Source organism: Rhinopithecus roxellana, chromosome 2 (assembly GCF_007565055.1).
Source record: "Rhinopithecus roxellana isolate Shanxi Qingling chromosome 2, ASM756505v1, whole genome shotgun sequence".
In the NCBI taxonomy this organism is placed as follows: Eukaryota; Metazoa; Chordata; class Mammalia; order Primates; family Cercopithecidae; genus Rhinopithecus; species Rhinopithecus roxellana.
The window spans coordinates 79,293,968-79,310,006 of record NC_044550.1 but is presented as its reverse complement, the minus strand read 5'-3'; the positions used below and the strand labels follow the sequence as shown (position 1 = coordinate 79,310,006).

At 36.5% G+C, this 16,039-nt stretch overlaps 1 protein-coding gene across 4 annotated transcripts in view; it reads left to right on the top strand.

The window, feature by feature from the left end:
• INPP4B (inositol polyphosphate-4-phosphatase type II B) overlaps positions 1–16,039 on the top strand; it is an 855,326-nt gene that overhangs the window by 474,529 nt on the left and 364,758 nt on the right. For all 4 annotated transcript variants that reach the window (XM_030917305.1, XM_030917308.1, XM_030917317.1 and 1 more), the window contains 2 exons: positions 792–910; positions 3,054–3,170. In XM_030917305.1, coding sequence (XP_030773165.1) covers positions 792–910; positions 3,054–3,170 — 236 coding nt within the window. The remainder of the gene's footprint in view (positions 1–791; positions 911–3,053; positions 3,171–16,039) is intronic.

The window sequence follows — 16,039 nt, the reverse complement described above, 5'->3', positions numbered from 1 at the left end:
GTAGATTCAGGCTTGCTTAAAAGGAATATTTTTCTGGATTTTTCTTCCTCAAATTGGGGGAATGATATGTGAGAGGAGAAACTATTCAAGTAAATATGGTATGGTGGTGAGGGTCTGTAATATGAGCCTGGTGTCTGAAGGGAAAGTCCTTAACTTTTGTGGCCCCTGGGCAAGAATTAACCCATCTCCTCCAGGCTTAGCTTGAATTCCAGACCTAGGGCTTTAAAAATTCTTCCTCTGCTTCCTCTTCCACTGCTTGTGTGCTGTTGTGGTTGGGAAACTGCTCTCCTTCTTTCTGTTGATGTGTATTACTACTGTGGGAGGCCAGTTCTAGTGAATACATAGGTAAGGGCCAAGTATGCATTCAAACATTTGATCCAATCCAATTCATGTCAATAAGGAACACCAAAGTTTCCCAGATATGACCCAAATCAACTTTCACATCCTCAAGGAGTGTGAGTTAAAGCCCAGGGCTTAATGACTAATTAAAGTCACTGAGGTTTCTGAGCCATGTGTGCCTAGTCACGCATTAGAGCTGGGATCTCAGACCAGTCAAGACTTGCATGAACTGCAAATGTGGTCAGTGGAAATGAACTCTCAATTCAGCTCCACAGCACGTGACTTCCTATTTCTGTAAGGTACTTCCAAGGGACTTCCTCTGTAAAAATCAGCCTGAGCCCCAGGAGATTTCCTTCAGTGCTGTAGCTAAGTTTACTTTCAGCCTGGCGCAGAAGTTTTCCCTGAGATATGGTGTTAGTTTCTTTTCTTTCTGTCTCCTCTGCCGTTGCCAGCATGCAAGGATCTCGTGGCTCCTGTCCGTGATCGTAAACTGAATACACTGGTGCAGATCTCCGTAATCCACCCCGTGGAGCAGAGTCTGACAAGATACTCCAGCACGGAAATTGTGGAGGTGAGATGCTGTGTGCCTACATTAATCTCTCTCATTCTCTCTCTCGCTCGCTCGCTCGCTCGCTTGCTCTCCCTCTCTGTCTCCCTCTCCCCCCACCTCCCCTGCCCCATCTCTGGATTTGAATGAACAGCTGAAACAAGTTTGTTCATAGTCTGTAGTAATGCTGCATTACCATCCTCTGCCATTAAGGAGCACATACCTGAGATTATTAAGCAATGCGTTGATAATTTACTGGAACGAACAAATGACAAAATAACTTGTCTTTTTTTTTTCTTTTCGTAAAAAGAGCTTATTTTTCTCCCAAAGATAGAAAAAAAGTTCCCACTTTAAATTCTCATATAGAGCATAGAATAAAGAAAAACAACATATAGACTTTAAATTGAAATACTTATTTTGAGAAGAAAAAGATAGTTGTACAGTACCTAGAGAAATTTTAAACATGTTAAGTGTTTTTGCTCCCCCCACACCCCATATTATTTAGTCTGTGGAAACGTTATATTCTCTGCTGTTTGTGTCTTTCAACTTACGACGTTTTTCAAGGAAAAGTAGATGATTAATTTGACAAACTATGTTTTTAGGCAAAAGGTATAAATATTACTCATCATATGGGAGGTCTCCTATTTATATTTATTATTACTAATATAACATTCAAAATGTGTCAAGAGGAAACTTGTTATTGTGTTGGATCAGATTCAAAAGAGGAAGTGTTTCCCTTTTGATTATTTTGTTCTGATCACACATTTCACAACCTTAGTGAATGAGAGATACTTATTTAAACATCTGGGGCCGGAGAAAGTATAATCTAAACTTCTTAAGATTTGCTTGTTTTTCTTAGACTTGTGAGCTGCATATGTTTTGAATAAGGAGTTTCTCTGTAAGAACCTAACTAGCCTGCCCCAGACCTGGCTGGCTTAGGGCTGACCGCCTGCTTTGATGCAGTGGTGGAATAAATGATTCAGACTGAACAGGAGTCATTTCTATAATGGGAATGACCCAGATATTGCATGCAGCCCTGGATATGCCCTTTGGAAACTTTAGGTTCCAGTGTTGGTATAATATACAGTTAATGCCATATTAACAAAAATAATCTTATTCATATAAAGACATGTTAACTAAAATTGTAAGTTATTCATTTTATATAAAAAGTTGAAACTTCTGTTATTTTTAAAATATTGCCAAAATTTACTTATTCATTTATTTTTGAGTTTTTCTTAGTTTTCATTTTATTGTGATAAAATACGCATATTATAAAATTTACCATCTTAACTATAAGAAATGTCTTATTTTGGCACATTTTAAAATGTTATATTTGAACATGTTTTGCTATTTTTGGTTTTATTCATTGCCTGTTCCAAAGTGTCTGATGCAGTGCCAAGCAAAATATATTTGTTGAATAAAAGAATGAATGAATGAATTACTTGGGCTTTCAGAAATTCCCATAGACAATTAGTTTATAGAACTCTAGCAAACATCTCCATGATATTAGGCAATATATATGTATAAAATTTATGCTGGTGTCAGCTCTAAAAATGAATTCTGAGGCATTGAAATATCCTGTGCACTGCATCCTGAGCTAGTAATTTTATAGCCCCAAATCCATCATATTTAGAGTTTCTTTCATTAGTTTTCAAGTGATTCTGAGGGAAAAAAAATCATAGCTGAACATCTAAAAACAAATGGACACTATCAGAGCATGACTTTCAATTGAATCATTACAGAAAGGAAATGAATGGAAGCATACGATTACCACATGGTTCTTTCGGAGAAAATAGCTTCATTTTAATTTTATCAGTCAATATCTTAGATTATTTGCATAAATTACAAGTTATATTTATTAAATGTATTTTAAATGAACTGACTAACCCTAAACAAGGGTTCTGTAGATAATGGAAATACACTTTCTCAAGACAGCGCTGACAATGATGCAGGTTCATTTACTATTAGCAGTTGTATCACTATTTTAAGGCCCTGGGCCATGTTGTTGCCCATGAGCGGGATTTGACAATTCAGATCTCTTCTAATAGAACTATTTCCTCGAAAAACAGATGCAGGCACACTTTCTGCATTCTCATGTGTCACTTGCGTGCTGCCAACTACAGTTGCTGCCTTATTGAATCAAAGTTGTCTGCTTGTGCTGTTACAGGGAACAAGAGACCCACTGTTTTTGACTGGTGTCACATTCCCATCTGAGTATCCCATCTATGAAGAGACCAAAATAAAACTAACAGTCTATGATGTCAAGGATAAGTCTCATGACACCGTAAGTAATGGTACTTCTTTCTTTCTTTGGGAAAAAGTTATGCTTTTCCACACGATTGGCTTTTTTGTGTAACTGACATTTTTCAAAGAGGATATTTGCACTGTGTTCATGATTGTCTTATGTTTATCGTTTAGTGTTTTTTCCCCAAATTTGTTTGACTTGTTTCCAAATTGGCAATTGATTAGGAGCAAAAGCTTTTGGAACAGATTTTTCTTTTTCAGGAGAGCTGACTTGATCTTTTGGTTTACATTTTGTTGTTGTTGTTTTAAGCAGAGTGGTAATATTGTGGGTAGAAACAAATGGAAATTAGGAATATTTAAAACTTTCTTGGTATGTAATTATTCTAAAATAGGGGATTGACAAAGTGCTCTACTTTTACAATGCATTATATAGCATATAGAGAGAAACTGACTACATTTTTCTTGATGTTGTTACTGGCACCAAAGCAAACATAAGGTAATTGGAAACACTGGGAAGAAGCTTTAACTGCTCTCTTTACATGAAGGCCAGGCAAAGTCCCAATGGTCTTTTGTCTTAGATTCTTCAGTCTTCCTAACTGGTCTGCATATTCCTCCAATTGAGTCATCCCTCCTGGTTAAGATAAGTACTCAGTCTCTATAGAGGACGCTCTTAAAATTCTTGGACAGGAGAAAATGCTATTTGGGAGGTACTGAAAAGGGGAAGGCAGTTCTCTGCTTTAAATTTCTTCCATTAGCATGAACTTGTATGTGTCTTCAAGGCAGGGAGCTGTGAGAGACTTGACGGTCAATATTATAGCACGAGGCAGTAAACTCTTTAATGGCATGTGGGCTAGTGGATTCCAGGAGAGTTCTGGTTGAAGCTAAGAGATGCTGCTGGACCTGGGGAATCCCACAGTGCCTTGTATAGGGAAAATGTCACTTTGAACTCTGCCCTCACTTTGGCATTTCTGTTTTGCTCATGACTTTCTCTTCTTTCCATTCTTTACCACAAAACTTAGTCTAATAGTGGGAACATTTAATGGAAAAAATATTTTATATTGAAGGAATTTTTATGCATGTCAGCCCCAGAAAATTTATTTCTTTAAAATTGTGGAATAAAGACTCAAATAAATGCACAGCATATGTACGTGGAACGGAAACAGCTGTGGCTATCTGGTACAATTCTTAAGAAGGCAGATTCTGAGCCATATTGTCTGATTCCATTCCATCTACTGACTTTGGAAGAGGAAATTCTTGGTTCCCCTGTTTCATCTTTTAAGATATTTACCCAATGGGATTGTTGTAAGGATTAAATTAATATATGTAAAGCGTTACTCTTACAGAGTAATTAATAAGGGTAAGGTGCTGCTATTATTGCTGTTACTGTTTTGGCAGCTGCTCATGCTTTCTTATAAATAGGAAAAATCAATTAAGGGAATATTAACCAAAATAGTTTTCTATATTTACTAATTTTGTTTTTTCTCAAGTGGCCCTGCATTTGCTGTTCATTACTTCTTTGATCAAAAAAGGCAAAAATTTGGGTTAAAACTGGCAACTGAAAAATATTTGCCTGGGAGTTTTGTCTTTTCCAACCTCTTTGGTTTTTGAGGTAACATGAAAAAAAGGAGTAGACTGCGGCTGGGACATTTAGACCAGCTTTGATAAATTATGCCCAGAACTCTCACCCGCTGTTTTGTTGTTTTTGTTTTCAACCTTCTGCCACAGAAGAGAGAGAAATGGAGGAAAAGGCGAAGGAATCATAAAGTTGGGGAGGAGGGAGGTATGGTTCATGTGGAAGGTGGGAGTGCGTGATGCAACTGTGCAGAGAAATGATCAGGACTAAAGGAAAAGCAAAGGAGAAACTATGGGATTTTATGTTCTGCAAAGCACCTAATTAAATTTTATTCTCCCCACGTAGATAGGGTGGAGTATGGAAGGGGCTGAGTTATAGGAACACTGTGCTACAGAAGTGAAAATGTTGCCCGTAAACTCTTGGGTTTGTGAAGTATTTAGAAGTATCAGAGTTAGAAATTTTACATGCCAAATGTGTTTCTATCCCCTTCAATCTCTTTCATTTAAAATGTGCATGAATGTTAATACTTTGGAGATAAACAACTAATTTACTCATTAATTATGCTTTTTGTTGACTTTAGTTCTGGAAACTAATTATTTGGGGTCTTTTAAAGACTTTCTTCCATGATCAGAGGTGTTATAGCATAAAAGTATGGAATGAACTGGAACCCCTACTGTGAAATAAGACTTGTGAAATTTGAACATACTTAAGAAATACAACCAGATTGCATTTACCCAGCACTGTTAATTAAGGCATAACCTCTTCCTTAACATAGCTAATAATTAGCTCTGGTGATAGAAGTGTAAATAGAAACACAGTAGATTAATATGCTAATAGTTCCCATAGACATGTGGTCTTTATCCTTGCCCCTTTCTTCCATTTCTGAAGTTTTTCTTTAAAGTGATAGAGGAAGGCAGCAAGTGGCTTATAGTTACAGCTTATAATTATAAGCACTTAACAACCTAAATATTTTAAGATCATAATGTTCTTAAGGCATAAGAAATGAGATTGTGAATATTTGTATGTTTTGGAAGGTTAATAAATTGTGTGCATGTGTTTTAAGGTAGTTTAAATATTTGGTCCTAGCAAGCCATTGATCATACTAGACTCAGGATGATCAGATATTCTATATTGGTTGAATACTAAATTGCTTGTGTTTTCCTATTGAGCTTATTACTTGGAGATAACCAGTGAAATAAACATGTTACCTTGCCATTTCATATCATTTGCATGTATATTCGTACTAGATGTTTTTAAAGAGAAATGATGGTCTTTGTGCTCTTGATGCAGATATTACCTCACTAACTAGTTGTTCCTGTGCTCCTCTAAAATGCTGGATCTAGGATTGATTATCTTAGTAACTTCAGCAGAAACGCAATTAATCATCATAACAAATGAGAAGAGTCTAAGTGTTGATTCAGAATAACTATAGTTTCCTTCTGCTACATCCTTCATCCTTCCCATTCACTGCCGTGAAGTCTCCCTCTTTGGCAGACAGAGAATGCTTAGAAGGTGGGGGAGGGGTGGGGCATGGGGGTGAAGGATCTTTATGTATTAGGATTAGTATGATCTTTTGATTATTTTTCTCACTATAAGGAAATTATTTTCTCAGGATGAACTGCCATAATGTTCCACTGTCTGATGGCAATTTTAAAGCCTGAAATTGAAGCTCTTGGCTAGGCTATAAGAACCCTAGTTCGTATAGTAAAGTTGATATCTTCTGGATGTATACTAATTTTAGGCTTGATTTTAAAACTGCTGGAAACTGAAACATAGACAAAAGTATTTTCAGGACATCATTTACAATGTTTAGCCCTATGGAGTTAAGCTGTGGGGTTCTGAGTCTTTCATATGTTACAGCAGAAACTTAAAAGCAAGAGGAAATTGGCCAGGCACAGTGGCTCTGTAATCCCAGCACTTTGGGAGGCTGAGGTGGGTGGATCATGAGGTCAAGAGATTGAGACCATTCTGGCCAATATGGTGAAACCCCATCTCTACTAAAAATACAAAAATTAGCTGGGCGTGGTGGCACACACCTGTAATCCCAGCTAGTCAGGAAGCTGAGGCAGGAGAATATCTTGAACTCGGGAGGCAAAGGTTGCGGTGAACCAAGATCACGCCACTGCATTCCAGCCTTGTGACAGAGTGAGACTCCGTCTCAAGAAAAAAGCAAGAGGAAATTTAGAAATGAAAAGAACATCACCATAAAATGTTGTCTCTTTTCCCATTCCTCCCAGGCAACATGGTGCTTTGGAAGATACTGATGAGTAAAGCTCTTCCAACACCCTCTGAGGACAGCCATCAAATCTGCAAACATATAATTAGGTCACAAAATTATTTTTGCCCATGGTAGAAATTTGAATTTCTACTCTATTTTGGAGAAGTATACATTGACTCCCCTCTTTTTGATCTGAGAGTAATAAATGCTTGCTGTACCATCAACTTGTTAAATTCTTTGCTTAAAGGACAGAATCTGGTATCCAGTAGACACTGAATGTTTCTCAGGGAGGGATGTAGTCCTAAGACATTTTTTACTACCAGTTATTAGCAACCCTGTATTTGAAACTTTCAGAAAAAGATATCAAAATTGGATATGCGTATTACATAATGTGTGTTGTGTTATATGCCCAGGGTAGTTTAGTTCTAGAGCAGTTCCCTGGACAGTAGTGTCCAGTTCATTTTTTATGTTTTTCTATGTAAGATAATATTTTGCATTTAGTTTATTTTTACTTCACTTGATTTTCTAATTTGGTTTCTTAAGAAGCTTAAGTCTAGCTATACGTATTGAGATACAAATTCTGATAGTTGGCTTTCTTCTTCATCCAGAAGATATGGTACAGTAGGTAAGGAAAAACAAATTGAGGTTGTTAGTATACTAAGTATATGCCAAGCACTATGTTTAATATTTTATATATGTATGTGTGTGTATATACATATATATTATATATATATATGTGTGTATATATATTATATATATATATATATATATATATATATATATATATATATATATGTATATTTTGCGATGGAGTCTTGCTCTGTTGCCTAGGCTGGAGTGCAGTGGCACGATCTCCGCTTACTGCAAGCTCCGCCTCCCAGGTTCACAGCATTCTCCTGCCTCAGCCTTCCCAGTAGCTGGGACTACAGGCGCCTGCCACCACGCCTGGCTAGTTTCTTTTTTGTCTTTTTAGTAGAGATGGGTTTCACCGTGTTAGCCAGGATAGTCTCGATCTCCTGACCTCGTGATCCGCCCTCCTCGGCCTCCCAAAGTGCTGGGATTACAGGTGTGAGCCACTGCGCCCAGTCTGTTATGTGTGTGTGTGTGATTTTTTTAAATCTCCATAAATCTCCTTTGAGGAAAGTATTATGCCCATTTTAAAGATGAAAAAAATGGTATTCTAAGAATCAAAGGAGGCCGAGTCTGAGATCCTTTATATTTTTTCTAGGCTATGTTATGGTACATATACTATCCATAGGATTTCTCTCACTTTTATTTCTCCACAGTAGTATGACACTTTTATTTCAACTGATATTTTCAAAGCCCCCTCCCCCGCCTTTTTTTTTTTGAGACGGAGTCTTGCTCTGCTCTGTCACCAGGCTGGAGTGCAGTAACTCAGTCTTGGCTTACTGCAACCTCCCCCTCCCAGGTTCAAGTGATTCCCCTGCCTCAGCCTCCTGAGTAACTGGGACTGCAGGTGCCCGCCACCACACTGGGCTAACTTTTTGTATTTTAGTAGAGACAGGGTTTCACCATGTTGGCCAGGATGGTCTCGTCGCCTGACCTCGTGATCCGTCCGCCTTGGCCTCCCAAAGTGCTGGGATTACAGGCATGAGCCACCGCGCCCGGCCGCACATTTCTTTTGAAGCTTAAAAGTTGATCAATTATGAAAGCAAGGTCAGTATTCAGCTAGAGGAGAAAAACGTATACATAAAATTTTTAGGCACTTAAGCATATATCACTAATTGAAACTGTCCAGATAAATTTTATAATGAAGTGGTCAATAATTCATAGAAAAAAATAGCTGTTATTACCTGTTGTGAAATACCTGAGTTTATGTCTCAAACTTTTGCTTTTGTTCCATAGGCCTTACTTTTTCCTTTTTTAAAATGTGTACTATGTGGTTCCTTCAACCTCCTCATTCACTCAGCCTCTGCCTTTGGAAATGCTTCTGTCTTCACTGTGACATAGTTTGCAAAGGGGGTTTACAGATTCCATGTAGAGGGAGCTGAGGCTTCTAAAATGTTTCTACCCTTTATAATTAAGTTCACTTTCCTTGTTGATAAGTGGGATTTATTTACAAAGGACATAATTTTTAAATTGAGATATAATTTATATGTAACAAACTGGACAAATCTTAACTGTTCTGTTCCATGAATTTGACAATTGCATATGCCCATGTCACTTTCATAAGGCAAGATATAGACCATTTCCATTTTTTCAGAAAGTTCCCTTCTGCCTTTCTCCAGCCAATTACCACCCCATACAACCTGAGGCAAACACTTTCCTATAGACCTGTTTTGTTTGCTGTTGAAATTTATATGGATGAAATCATATAGTTTTGCACTGTTACATCTAGTATCTTTTCTTCAACATGTTTTTAGATTAATTCATTTCCTGCATGAATCATTAGCCCATTCCTTTTTGTTGCAGTCTGTTGTCATATAATTTGTCCATTTACTTTCTTATTGATGGACGTTTAGGTTGCTTCCAGTTTTTGACAATGATGAATAAAACATCTATGAACATATGTTGGCAAATATTTGTATGAAAATGTGCTTTTATTCTTAGTAAATACTGAGGTGTATAATTTCTAGATTGTACAGATTCATGTTTAAATTTCCTAGAAACTGTCAAATTATTTTCCATATTGATTACATGACTTTTTACTCCTGCTCCTAGTAATTTGAGTTCCAGTTCCTCCTCCAACGCGTGATATTGCCAATCTTTTCCATTTAGCTATTTTAGTGGGTATGAAGTGGTATCTCATTGTGGTTTTAATTGGCATTTGCCTGATGACTAATTATGTTGAGCACATTTTCCTGGGCTTACTGGCCATTCATCTGTCTTTATTTGAAAAAAAGAAGTATCCAAGTCTTTTGCCTATTTATTTAAAAAAGTGTTCTATTTCTTGTTGAGTTCTTCATACATTGTGGATACAAGTGCTTTTATTGTATATAAGTGTTAAAGAGTTTATTAGTCTTTGGCTTAGACTAATAATTTCCTTAATAATACATTTTGTTGACAAAAATTTTTAATTCTGTTTAAGTCCAGTTTATCATCTTTTTTTCATTTGTGGTTAGATCCTCTTTTTAAAAAAACTGTAGTAAGAGCACTTAACATGAGATTTAACCTCTTAAATACTCTTAAATATACAGTACAGTATTTTTAACTATAGGGATAATATTGTACAGCAGCTCTCCAGAACTTACTCGTCTTTCATAATTGGGACTTTATACTAATTAATTAGCAACTCCTCATTTTTCCCTCTCCCCAGCTCCCAGCAATCACAAGTTTACTCTCTGATTCTATGAGTTTGACAATCCTAATTGGAATAATGCATCTTTCTGTGACTAGCTCATTTCACTCAGCATAATGTCTTCAAGTTTCATCTAGGCACATATTATGGGATTTCCTATTGTTTAAGGCTAAATAATATTCCATTTTATATGCTACATTTTCTTTATCCACTCATATACTGATGAATGTTTAGATTGTCTCCACATCTTGGCCATTATGAATAGTGCTGCAAGGAATGTTGCAGTGCTAATATCTCTTAGCAATCCTGCTCTGTTATTTTGGATAAATACCCAAAAGTGTGATTTTTTGTATCCTATGGTAGTTCTATTTTTAATTTTTTGAAGAAAGGTCTGGGAAAAGTCTGCCAACTCTTGGATTTTTTATTTTGGTTTATTAAACTCAGTTTCCTGATGAGTTTAACAAAAACTATTATTTTTATAGTGTGCCTGACTTCTCAGTGTTAGAATGGGGGTAACAGTCTCTAGCAACTTTTAATATTTTAAGCAGAAGCAGAAGTATTACATATTTAAGTGATTTCTTTTAGCATTTTTGCTACTATCCATACATTTGCATTTTCATCTCTGCCTCTTTCACTTCCTTTTCTCTGGAATTTACGTATCAAAGTATGCTGCACTCTGCTGACGCTCTTCCCATGGTTTCTCCCTTTCTGTCATATTCCTGTCCTCTCTTTTTTACTATTATGTGCACTCACACAGTAGTTGTTCTATATCATTTCTTCAAAAACTTATGTTTGCTTTCTGTTTGGGACTCTCACAACAGAGGAAAGAATAAGCACTGACACTTTCCACAAGGAAATAATGATGTTTGCATGGAGAAAGACTGACTTTTTGATGTTAGAAACGAAAGTAAGTTTAATTATAAATTTTTTAAAAAATAAACTTTGGTCATGAAACTAAAAGGAACTAGAAGAAAATGTAGGGGAAAAGTTCTGTGACATTGGTCTGGGCACAGATATTTTGACTATGACCCCAAAAACATAGGCAACAAAGGTAAAAATAAACAAATGTGATTGCATCAAATGGAAAGGCTTCTACCCATAAAAGGAAGCAATTAATAGCATGAAGAGACAACCAATGAATTGGAAGCATTTGCAAACCATATATCTGATAAGGGGATAATATCCAAAATATGTATGTAACTCAACTCAATAAAGAGAAAACAACTCAATTAGAAAATTGGCAAAGGACCTGCATAAACATTCCTCAAAAGAAAATATACAAATGGCCAACAGGTATACAAAAAAAAAAAAAAAAAAATGCTAATCATCACAAATTATCAGGGAAATGCAAATTTAAACCATAATGAGATATCACCTCACACTTGTTAGAATGGCTATTGTCAAAAAGACAAAAATGAACGAGTGTCAGCAAGGGTATAAAGAAAAGTGATCCTTTGAATACTGTTGGTAGGAATGTAAATTGGTACAATCATTACAGAAAAAAACACTAAGGAGGTTTCTCATAAACCACATGATCTACTGCCATATGATCCAGAAATCCCACTTCTGGGTATTGTTAAAAGAAAAACTTCAGCCAAATTAAATTTAAAGGAGCTTAATTGAGCAATGAAAGATTCAGAATCAGGCAGCCCCCAGAATCACAGCAGATTCAGAGATTCCAGTGCAACCACATGGTGGAAAAAATTTTATAGACAAGAAAAGGGAGGTGGTGTACAGAAAACAGAAGTGAGGTACAGGAACAACTGGATTGGTTGCAGATTGGCGTTTGCTTTATTTGAACACAGATTGAACACTCAGCATTGTATGATTGGTTGAAGTATGGCTGCTGGGATTGGCCAAGACTCAGCTATTGTTGTAGACACATACTCCTAAGTTTTCAGTCTTGGCGATTAAGTTAGGTTGCAGTTCATCCACAAGGACTCAAATATAGAAGGACAGAGTTCTTCTCAGGCCATATTTAGTTCTTCTCAGGCCATATTTGCTTTAACAATTTCTCCTTTTTGGTCATTTTCTCAATTTTGAGAGATTGATCAAAACTTTAGTCATTAATGTCACGATTATCATCGTAAACCCACTCATAAACAGTAGACCAGTGAGTTTTGCAAAGGTAGGAGCAAGGACTTGAATAGAGGATAACTCCTTATGCCGAAGCATCCTGTTTACAGGAGAAAAACCAAACCTGGTCTGTTCTAGGTTCTATGTGTCTCCTTAAAATCTTACTTTGATTATGTTATATTTAGCATAAGTGACTCTATTTTGGTTTGGTTTGGTCTGTTGAGTCCTAGTGCATGAGTTCAGTCCAAAACAATGGCCTCTCATACTTTTTTTTTTTTTTTTAATTCCCCCTTTTTGGTCAGGTTTTCACTTAGATGAGAGTGTGACCAAAACTCAGGGCCTTCACACCACTCTCAGTTACCATCATTTGGGGTTTTCAGCCTCAGCATGCCATTCATAAGTTAAATGTCATCATGGTCATACATTTCTTTCAGCTCTTGTCATTCCAGTTGGAAAGAGACCATTTGACATTTTAGAGATGGGTGCATATAAACATTTGAAATAAATTTGAGAGAATACAGGGAGATTATTTTTACAACTATCAAGAGTAATAATCTGAGAATATCAGAGAAAGACTGCCTTTGACATCCATACTACAGCAAAACTTCAGGGTAATACTAAGAGTTTGGAGTATGCTCCTTACCCAGGGTCCCCAAAAAACAAACCACCTAAAACCAGATAAAGAATGATGTAGATAGTCTACTCGCTTAACTTAGTGGCCTTTTTGTTAATCTCCTACAACTGAATTGCTATAATACCCAATGTTTTCTCCATAGGTCATAATTGTCAGCAGCTGCACAGATAGTTTTTTGTTTAGCCAACTCTATTATTTAGCATAACTTTGACAGGAGAATTTAAAGTCTGTTGTGTAACTATAGCCTTTACAGTAGAATCTGCTATAGAGCCTGTTGTTAGGGATACATTTCTAATCATTGCCTCTTTTACTCCAACCATGGAAAATAGACCTAACAAATGATGCCCTTCTAGAAGAGTGAAAGCCTCCTGGCAATGTTCTTTTTAACTCATGATGTAGGTTAGGAGGAGTGAACCAATGTTCCGTTTCTGACTGTGATTATGAGGCAACATATGTACCATTAAAGTTTCTCATCTATATTGGGCCTTCATCTTTATCAAAGTATAAGGTTATCGATTTATAAGGCTGGCTACAAAATCCTTCACAAATAAAAGTATAGCCCATAAGTGCACATAACAGATTCCCTTTTCATTTCTGTTGTTCATAGAGGCATAAACAAGGAAAGAATATTCAAAGATAAGAGTCTTATGATAGTAGAAGTCTTTATCCATGATCTTGGGAAAAACTGTTCACATCAGGGATGCCATCTTTTTCTGGGAAGAAACTTTCCTGGTTAGCTTTAACTAAGGAGGTTCCAGTGGGTATACAGTGCCAACAGTACGGAGGGACCATTTTCAGTTGTGAGATTATAAATCCAAGGTTCATAGTCCTGCAGTTTTGCTGTAGTGTGGATGTCAAAGGCAGTCTTTCTCTGATATTCTCAGAAGATTCGGTCTTTGGGTTCTAGATTGTGAAGGGGTTGACTGTCCTCGGTGAACCATAAAAAGCTTTCTTTTCCTGCTGAAAATACACTGTAGCATAATAATATACTTTTATAACATCAGCCCTCTACCATGGGAAAGCTTTTATACAATCAGAAAACATGCATTGAAAATGACAATTGAATAAAATTCCTTTATAAAATGTTTAAATGGCCCAACAGGCAACCAAATGTACCTGAAGCTTTGATTGTTTTCTCAGGAATATGGGTTGACAAACCAAACATTGGTTATAAACTGTTTTAGGAATTTATAAGTCACTACACCAATATATTCAATTTGGATTATTTTTTCTGTGATGAGTCATGGAATACAATACAGACCTTTTTTTCTTTTGAGACGGAGTCTCGCTTTGTCACCCAGACTGGAACGCAGTGGTGCGATTTCGGCTCACTGCAAGCTCCGCCTCACTGATAGAGGGAAGACTTAGCTTTCCAAACTCTTGTCTTTCCCTTCTTTTTCTGATAGTTTATTCAAAAGGAAACAAACAAAATTTTTATTATCTTCTAATACTACATGAAAACCTTGTTCAAGAGAAAAAGCCAAATTTCACCCTTGCATTAGTCCACTCTTAATAGCATCCCCAATTTTTAATAAAACCTTATAGATAAAATGTATCAGTCGTAATCAGTTTGACCATATGGTGAGATTCTCATAAACATTTTATAATTCTTTATAATTCTTGTGAAGGAGCAGATCAGTGCTCTAAAAAAGGTCTGTTTTGCTTTTATTCCAATGTTCAATTTACAGAAAAACTTAATACCCCTTTAACTTTACCCAGTGTCCTCATAGGGTTTCTTTTTACAAGATTAATTTTTACAAACCTTTTACAACTTGTTCAGACTTTTAACATTATCTTATCTAATTTAAAAGAATCCCTTCATCCTCTAAACTAGGTAAAAATTTACATCCCCATGCCTTTTTATAATCTTTTACCAAAAACACATTTCACTCTCCTCAGACATCTTGCATGTAAAACTATGTTTTCAGTAGTCTCAATTACATGTTATCATGGTAACTCTTAGCAATTTTTAATCTTGGTGAAAAATCTCAAATTATTTGAATTATGTACTAGGTGCAGATAAGGTCTGACTCTTTCCAGCATAGTTAGGGATGTGGCTCTTCACATGTCCTCATGCCTTGTCTAGACTCCAAGGCTCCAAAGTAAGTAAATTGAACAATTTTCAAAAGTCAAAGATGCAGTTTATGATCTTAGGGCATTCAACAAACCTAATATCTGACCTGCTTAATTTAGACCAAATGACTTACTTTTGCTAACAATCTTTAAAACTTATTTCCCAAAGATTACTAAAGTCACATGAACTAAAAGGCATTATAGTTTTCATTTTTCTTTCAAAATATTTTATCTAAGTGCTTATTTTTCTTTAAGCCAATTAATTAGAGCTCTTTTATAGAAACATTATATACACAACACATATATAACTGCACAGAAAGAAGAAGAGCCAGTAGTTGTAAGATTTTTCATTTACTAGTTTTAAGTTTCTTTCTTTCTTTCTTTTTTTTTTTTGAGACAGAGTCTTGCTCTGTCACACAGGCTGGAGTGCAGTGGGGTGATCTTGGCTTACTGCAATCTCCACCTCCCAGCTTCAAGCAATTCTCCTACCTCAGCCTCACAAGTAGCTGGGATTATAGGCACCTGCCACCACGCCCGGCTAATTTTTGTGTTTTTAGTAGAGACGGGGTTTCACCATGCTGGCCAGGCTGGTCTTGAAATCCTGACCTTGTGTCCGCCCCGCTTAGCCTCCCAAAATCCTGCGATTATAGATTACAGGTGGGATTACGGACCTACCTCGCTGGGCCTCTAAGTTTCTTAATTGGATTACTGGCTTTAGGGTAGAGTCCTTGGAAACACAGGCTTAGGAAAATATGCAGTTTCTACAGCCTAATATAATAAGGCACAGCTGAAAGGCAAAACAGATCTCCAAAATTGAGGGCCTCAGTTTTACATTGTATCCTGGATCTCCAAAAGGAGAAGATAGTGCAATTCTTTTATTGTGCGTTTTACTGCATGGCAGCCAAAAGCCAATCAGCCCGTTTTTTATTAGCCCATCCCTAAATGTATACTTTCTACCTATTTATTGCACACTAAATTAAAACCCTCTCAAAATGCAAAGCAATCTCTAATACCTGCCAAAGTCAAAAACATCAGATAACTCAATACAAAACAGAACAGAGCCTTAGACTTTGAGA